Source organism: Anarrhichthys ocellatus, unplaced genomic scaffold (genome assembly GCF_004355925.1).
Source record: "Anarrhichthys ocellatus isolate YVR2014 unplaced genomic scaffold, GSC_Weel_1.0 scaffold45, whole genome shotgun sequence".
Taxonomy (NCBI): Eukaryota; Metazoa; Chordata; class Actinopteri; order Perciformes; family Anarhichadidae; genus Anarrhichthys; species Anarrhichthys ocellatus.
Window position 1 is genome coordinate 1,298,886 of NW_022280075.1, and position 8,258 is coordinate 1,307,143.

Genomic DNA, 8,258 nt, shown 5'->3' on the forward strand with positions numbered 1-8,258 from the left:
GTGTGTGTGTGTGTGTGTGTGTGTGTGTGTGTGAGAGAGAGAGAGAAAGCGGTGTGAGAGTAATTATTAGCATCATTTTAATATTTAAGAGCTGTTTCTAGTGGACAAACGGCTCAAGTCTTGATTTACTTCCTCACATATCTGGATGTGTTTCAAGAAGCTGTAAAGCAGAAACGCAAGCTTTTTTGTTTTTTTATCTTTTGAGGAATTTAAATAAACAAAGATGGATGCCTTTCCTCCATGTCTGCCTGCAGAGACAATGTCATCACAAGGAAGTTGGCTGATGAGTTCTTTAAAAGAGTGTTTTTACATTTTTATGCCCCTAAAGGAGTTCACGACCATCTCGACTTCTTCTATATTTGACTCTGCACTTTGGCGATTATTGTCTTAACGATTGAGTGGTCAAGTAACCGATCTAATTAGTTAGTGAAATGAATGAGAGAACAGAATTGGGGGAAGTAAATGCCATGTTTTTTTTTGGTTGGATTGGGTCTTATGTTTCCATGATTTTAAGCCCTGATGGGGAAAGTAGCACTTTGGCCATTAGCCAATCAACATAAAGCATTTAAAATGACACCAACACGTTTATTTCACTTCTGAAAGCACTGCTGGAACCGCCTGGCAATGAACAACTCGCAGCTCTTCAACTCATATTAAAATATTTTTCTTCGTTGTGGTGACGACAGTTTGAGCTTTCTTTCTGCATCGTATTTAAGTTTGTCCACCAGTCTGAGTTCTCTACTTTCAACAGGGTTCTCTCTCTTTTTGGGTTATTTTTAAGTGTCTGTTATGTTTTCAGTTTTGCTTGTAGGTTTTTTTAGTGTCATGGAGATAACACCCAACTTTATTAACATATAGGCCACGCCACATTAACGTAATTGATGTATTAGAAGAAAAAAAATAAACATATTTAAATATGGCTGCTTATTGCTCCTGATGATAATAAATGTATTGTACAGAAAGAAGCAACAGTCTCGTGTCTCTGTTCTTTCACAGATTGCTGATTTTACACTTTATATATGAACACGTGTGAATTAAACAAAAAATAAAGGAAAATGCAGCCAGGTTGGATGTTGTTTCATCATGCTTGTGTTGTTTCAGGAACAGCCATCGGCCGCTAGGTGTCGCTGTAGTTCCTCACAATAATCGGAGGGCAGCAGTGCAGAGAGGCGGGTTTTAAAAACACGTTTACAGGACAAATGAGTCGACACACAAACAGCGTCTTTCAAACATGTAGGAGAACTTTTGAGCCAAATTTCTTTTTTCTTTTTTAAGGAGACACCATTACTAACGCGTGTCAAAGACCTAAATAACGTAAGTGTGGTGGAGTCTTTCAAACTAGCACTTCTGTAGATTTGTCCTTTCGAATACTATATTGCACACATGACTAACGGAAGGATTAGATATTTAAGATTGTTTTATTCTGACTTCTGAACAAGATGTATTTTCTAAATTGTAGGCCACCCAGGTGAACAGTCCTGACTTCCTTTTGATATTCTACTTGTAACTTAACACTAAATGTGTGAAGAAAGTTAGACATTTAAAGAGTGTTCTCAGAATTCTATATAAAGTGGAGTAATGTGAGGAAACGACCGGTGTTCTGGGATTAAGTTAAAAAAGAAAAGAAATCTTGGAATTAAATTAGAATGAACACCGAAATTAAAAGATTAAATTATTTGTAAATTAGGTGGTGATTCTTGATTCTCTTTCTTTTCGATTATCTTTCTTTTTCCATTGATTATAACTTACTTGCCCCAAAAACAGGTAAAATAAAAAGACTAAGGTGAATAATGTCTTTTTGATAAAACATGGAATCGTTATAAATGAGAGAGGAAAAAAAAAACTTCACTCGAGCTGGAGTGACTTAAAATAATTCATTTATTTACGGAACTTAATATAACTTCACATCCAATGTACATTTCCATCAGCATTTCGCACAGAAATAAACCTTTATCTCCTTTGAAATAGTGTTTAACATGTCGGAGTGAAAGCTGTGCGTTTACGGAACATTCGGTGTCTCAGAACGGACAGTGACATTCATTTTGAGGTAGATTCAGTAGATTCAATAATTTTCTTTAAAGAAACTTCAATAGCCGCTATAGTTAACAGTCAGGACTCCATTTGAGTTTTTGTGTTACATATCTGACCGGGAATACTGGATTAATAATAGTTTAAATATTCTGACTGCACCAAATTCAGCGGGATGAAACAGTGACCAAAAAAAGAAAAGGTTTCCCCTCAAAAATGTGTTTCATCTGGACTCAGCTTCCCAATATGGACAGGAACTATATAGATTGTTTGTTGTATTTTATTTCATTTCATTTCCATGGCATCACATTACAAAGAAGTCTATCTGGGTTTTCATTGATTTAATTCATAAATATTTTAAAATGAATACATCACTTTTACATTTCTTACCATGTCATGCGGTTCCTCATCTGACGTTTGGTTTGTATTTTTTTTGCAGCTAAAAATTAAGAAACATCAGGCCATACCTGGCAATACAATAATGATATATATATATATATATATATATATATATATATATATATATATATATCATATCAGAATTTATGCAAAAAAACTTAAATAATTTAATTTCCAAGTGGTACTAAACCAACTGACAACATGCTACACATGGAAAAGATGTTAAGTGTGCCAGAACAGTTTTATTAAAGTTATAATTAAAATGAAAGTATTATAAGATATGTGTGTGTCACAATGCTTTTCTGATTGGACAACAATCTTTTATTATCCTGTTTCTGGTAACTCACTCTGAGAAATCTATTTTTTAAATATTGTGCTGTGCAGCTCGTGTGACTGATTTGTCATAAATTACAAAGAAACTAAAAAATAAAATCCCAAGCAAAGAATAAAATAAATATCATGTTTGCACTGACGGACACATACTGTGCATTTACACCACATGACATTTGTTATAATGTATTTATTTTCTGCTCCAGCGCCATCAGACGTGGAAAACATCACCACACCACACCAGATAAAAATACATTTTTAGGGGAGACAGATGTTCCTTTTCATTTTTTTTTTGACACCGTGGCCACATCTGGTCTACAGCACTGGAAGGGTGGAAACATCAAAAAGCAGAAATGCCACAAATATGATACAGTCAGGTGTGTGTGTGTGTGTGTGTGTGTGTGTGTGTGTGTGTGTGTGTGTGAGAGAGAGAGAGTTAGAAACTGCACAAGGAGGGAAGAAGATCAACAAATTGTCCATCGTGTTGTTTTCCTCCGCAGCTCACCTTGTTTGCATGTTGTCCTTTAATTCTCTCTCCTTTTGCGCATCATTGCACGTGCACAGCGGTGTGTTTGTGTTCAGTCAGTCAGTGGTTGTTGTTTTTTTATTTACAATTTCAAGCCAGAGTCTGAGGAGGTTTTTTCTCAGGGGAGGAGGAGGAAGAGGAGGAAGAGGGTCACTGGTTGAGCTCCAGAGCCCAGACCTGCTGCGGCCACCCGGTCCGGCCCTTCACCTTCTTCTCGGCTCCTAATGACTCCTGCAGGCCGTCAGTCTGTTACACCGAGAAACACCACATTATCATCAGCAGGGGAGGCGCAAACACAGGGACCCCAGTTTGATCAGTTCTTACAATATTGCATTTCGTGCTGACTTATTCATAGCATAAGTTTACGCTCCTCCGAGAGTCTGATCTGGAAAGACAAAACTATGGCACATGCTGTTTTTCGTCACAATGTAATGATTTGGGGGCCTTTCGTGACGCAATCAGGGTCATGACATCACATGCAGGCATTCATTAAATGAAAGTCAGTGAACTCTCGATCAAACCATGAGACTAAATCCCAAATGATTCAACAAATATGTAAAAAGCCTACCCTCTATCTCAAATGATATAATCATTTTAAATAATGATGCATAATTTAAAATAAATAAGGCTAATCGGAAATGTAGTTTTATGAACATACATATTAGTCGTTTATTATAGCAAACACAAGCGTTATCCACCCACATTGTGAATAACTATCTTTAAAGCGTTAAATATATGATGAGGATATAACTGTTGGGCCAGTCGTCATATGGTGATCTGGAGCAGTAAATATTTCGTAATGCAGCAGTAATATTTTTACTGCAATATTACAGTCAAAATGTGACGGAGTGATCTCAGTGTGTATGAAGATAAAACGTTTCAAACTTATTTTAATTAATGAGGTGAAGTGTTGACTGTTTTAGGCACACATCCATGGGTAGCCTCCAGTAGACATGCTTTGTTATTATGGGTCAGAGATATTTAAAAAATACCATTAAATATGAAAGGATTCATTTTATACCACATATTAAAGATCTATTGGCTAATAATACAATGAAATAATATTTCAGTTGGAAATTATTATATAACTCAGATAATAAGCAGACTGAAAAAAGTAAAACTGTAAATCTTAAAACCGTGTTTTATATTTAGGATTTGTTGTTTAATTAACTTTGGGTTTGCTTCAATCAGAGCGTATCGTTAAATTCCACCTTAAGATATTATGTTTCCATTGTGAACCAGGCCTCCAGCTATTTTTTTACAATGACTAAGAAAGTCTAACTAACTACTGAACTGTTTCAGTTTGCAGTCATTTTGATCCACAAGAAGGTTTTGCAGGCTTCTACTTACCGGCTCCCGTTTCCTTTTCATATCCCGGTTTTCAAATTTCTTAATTTCGGCCTTAAAGCCCTCTGTCTCCCCGGTGTCTTTAGCCAGGACGTCCATCAGATAGGCGATGTAACTGGTCGCCAGGCGTAAAGTTTTAATTTTAGACAGTTTCGTGTCGGCCGGGACGTTGGGGATACACTCCCTGAGCTCGGAGAAAGCTGTGTTGATGCTCTCCGTCCGCCGGCGCTCCTTCTTCGGCCCCGACGTCCTCCTCTTCCCCATCCCCGCCTGGAGCCCCTCGAGACGGGCGTCGTGCGTCGCTCCGGGCGCTCCGTGCTCCGCGGCCGGGTACGGCGCCTGGATCTGGAAGTCCGGGGGCACCTCGCTGTGGTTCACCACCCAGCTCTGGAAGTACGGCGCATCCTGGTGACACCGCTGGACAAACGGGAAGGGTTCGTGCATCAGGTGGTGGTGATGCTGGTAGCCCCCGATGAGGTTCATGTCGAGCGGGAGGAAAAATGTGCTCGTTGCGGTGTTTTCCTTCGCCCTCGGTCTCTCTCCGGTACTGCCCCAAAACGATCTCTGCTCGGGGATCGGTAGCCAACAAAACTCATTCAATACATAACTATGTATTCCCTTAAATGCATTAATGAGTCAAAACAAACGTAGCCACCAACTTGTACATCGTCGTCATTCTGAAAGCGACTAGCCGAGGCGAAAGAGGCCGTGAAAAAAAGTTTATAATTCCAGAGGACAAATCTTGGCGATGTATTGTGCTGGGCTCCACTTTGTCTTTCTTTCTTGCGATGGTTTCCCGAAGAGGCAGCTGCTCTGATTTGTCCAAGAAATTTGACCCGGGTGTAGGTGTGAGGCCCCCAGGTTTATATGATTTGGATGTGAGCGTGGAATGGAGGCAGCCAATAGAGGAAAGCGCCCAGGATGGGAGGAGAGTCTAGAGCGGTTTGCAATAGCATGCGCCATAATCTCACGGCAATGCACAAGCAGCAAATATCTGCTTGTTGTTGGAGTTGATTTCTGGCTACACAGACGTGCACATATGATGATGGGGGGGAAAGTGGTTTAATTGTCTTCAAGTTTTGGAGAGAAAAAAGGAGTTTGTTGTCAGTTCGAGTGGTTGGAGAGGTTTTACGCACATAATTTACGCACCCTATGTTTGGCTAAGCATGTTTATTGGGTGTGCTTTTGGTCATTCAGTGGTGAAAATAATTCCTTTGTGTTCTTTTATTTGTCAGCTCGTGGTCGATGGTGCAGGGAATTGAATACAGCAGGGAATCTGGAATTCCGTTTGATTTTGTAGTTGCGCACAAATAAAAAAGAAAAAAGGCCTACAACTCTGCATTTTTAATTCACAGACTTGACATAAAATATCTTATACTGAGATATCCCGCCTTGAGAAACTAAGATTTTCGATTGATGATTTTTTAATTGGATAACACGAATTCATTTTCGAGGAATGAACAGATAATGGAAACATTTTCTTCGCATTAAAATCATGACAATGCATCCAATAAATTATCCGTCCCTCTTCAGTGTACTGCTTCATGCCATAAAGTTACTCTCAACATTTTTAATTATTTGTCTCTTTCTGTTCCAGCTCCTTCAGCCATATTTTTAAATATTTTATATTTTCTTAAACGCGTAATGGCTGTTTTGTGCGTAATTTGGCTGAATTTCAACAGTATCTTTCTCTCATGTTCCAGCAATAACACAAGGTGTATGTCGGAGCGCTCTGGGAAGTGTAAATGAAACAGTTTGATGAGGTATTTGGTGCTTTTCTTTTGGACAGACAGTCTGCCGGCCTGTTGTCATCATGCCTCAGCAATAGCGGCTTTATCTGCGCATTAATTTCCCACAGCTCCTTACACACTAAACACATCATCCTGTCTCCATCGACTGAAAAACATTATCCCATTACATTACATGACCTTGGCGCTATTTGGAAACCATTTACGGACCGCGTCTTATCTAAATACAGTCATAAATCAGGAGGTGTCACCGTGCAGCAGGGTTACATGTATTCCATAAAAGCTCCCCTGGCCTGCTCACTGTTTACATGCTGCACGGCAGTTTGCAGCATATTTCACCGTCCACCCGTGTTTCAATAAAGAGCCATCAGTCACAACGTTATGTCGCTTATTTTACACGGATGTACAGAATACTGCACGGAAACATTCAGATCATATCCCTAAATGCGCATATAGTACTTCACACATCTTATGGTGTTTTTTTCCTATTGTATTCTTTTATATCCTTAAAATATATCTACAATATTCCGATAGGTGCATATAGTCTCCATGGCCTCAGTATATGATCTTATAGTTGTTTTGATTAAATTTTATATAAATTTCAACCACTAAAATATTAAAATAATTAATCTCCTGCTATAATACCACATACTCTCTCTGATATGACCAGCATATTATAAATACAGCTTTAATATAAGTTTGCTCAAACTTATTATTAATAGTTTTGAGACAGTGGAATTTAAGTTATTATATGTTGCTCAAATTTACACTTGGTTTTTTTTATAAATCTGAAGGAAATATGGAACTTCTGACTCTCCTTGGAGTTATGGGCTTTTTTTTTTGCAGGTCAAAACGTGTGACTAATGTGACTAACTCATAAAATGCATTGCGGTAGTTAAATGCTGCTCTCACTTTTATGCATCATTAATTTAACACCATTCCCAAGAACCCTGATTTACACTGCATGACTTTTACTTTTTATTTGCAAGTTTCAAAATAAAGTGCTTCGCAAGAGGAACAGACAAAAGAGAAGATCGAAATGATTGGAACAAGACAAAGAAAATGACCAGTAAAGATCAGACTTTAAAGTATTTCTCTGTATCTGGCCTGGTACCTAAAACCTCTGCAACACCACAGCTGTATTTAAATGCTTTCTTTTTTGGAACTCAGAACTCAGGTGTGCAAAATCATAATATAAACCAAACGCTTTTTATGCAACTTTTGAAGTTTTGTTTTATTTCGTGAGGGAGGACATGCATTATTATTATTATTATTATTATTTTGTATGCAAGCTGGTGTTGCTTATGAGCAGAATGAAGGCACATCCTCTTCTCCGTCCTGTTCACCGCTCCGCTGTCAGCATGAAAAACACCATGCAGCCTCCTGAAAGAAAACCTGACAGTGTTGATTAAGACGTCAACTACGCAGAGATGAAATACAACCCTGGTCATACTCCCATCCCCCTCTTTACTCTTTCTCTGTATCACTTTCTCCTCCAACCTCTCCCTCCATTCTTCCTCTCGGTGCCTCTCTCTCCACCGAACCTCTAACCAGAACCTTTCCTCTTTTTGATCTCTTCCTTCTCCTCTTTTCTCCCTTTACTTGCTATCGCAAGAGGTGCTGAAAGACCTGGGCAGCAGTAATAGTCTCTTCATATTTTGCTTTCAACCCCAATAGACTCCAGTCATCTCTCTCTCTCTCTCTCTCCCCCCTCTTTCTCACTCTCTCCCCTCTTGCTGCTTTGCCAGGGGAAACATCCAAAATAGGTCACAGGGAGCCATCTTGGCGGTGTTATGAATTCTCCTCATAATTGTTTGTGTCATCATGTAGATTTTTCAATAGACACTGCTTCCCCTCCTCTTCAGAGTGCTTACCCTCAA

At 38.9% G+C, this 8,258-nt stretch overlaps 1 protein-coding gene across 1 annotated transcript; it reads right to left on the reverse strand.

Annotated features, from left to right (window-relative positions):
• Positions 1-2,567: 2,567 nt before the first annotated feature.
• Positions 2,568-5,456, reverse strand: LOC116395278 (heart- and neural crest derivatives-expressed protein 1). The gene is made up of 2 exons (XM_031869027.1): positions 4,634-5,456; positions 2,568-3,529 (listed from the first exon to the last, which is right to left on the reverse strand). Exons 1-2 carry the CDS (start codon positions 5,111-5,113, stop codon positions 3,434-3,436), a joined length of 576 nt encoding a protein of 191 aa, XP_031724887.1. The 5' UTR covers positions 5,114-5,456; the 3' UTR covers positions 2,568-3,433.
• Positions 5,457-8,258: the final 2,802 nt, after the last annotated feature.

Bases quoted from the DNA above. Each gene is read 5' to 3' on its own strand.
- LOC116395278 (XM_031869027.1), bottom strand. From the start codon at position 5,113: ATGAACCTCATCGGGGGCTACCAGCATCACCACCACCTGATGCACGAA. The intron at 3,530-4,633 runs GTAAGTAGAAGC...TCGGTGTAACAG, and splicing joins TGAAAAGGAAACGGGAGCCG to ACTGACGGCCTGCAGGAGTC.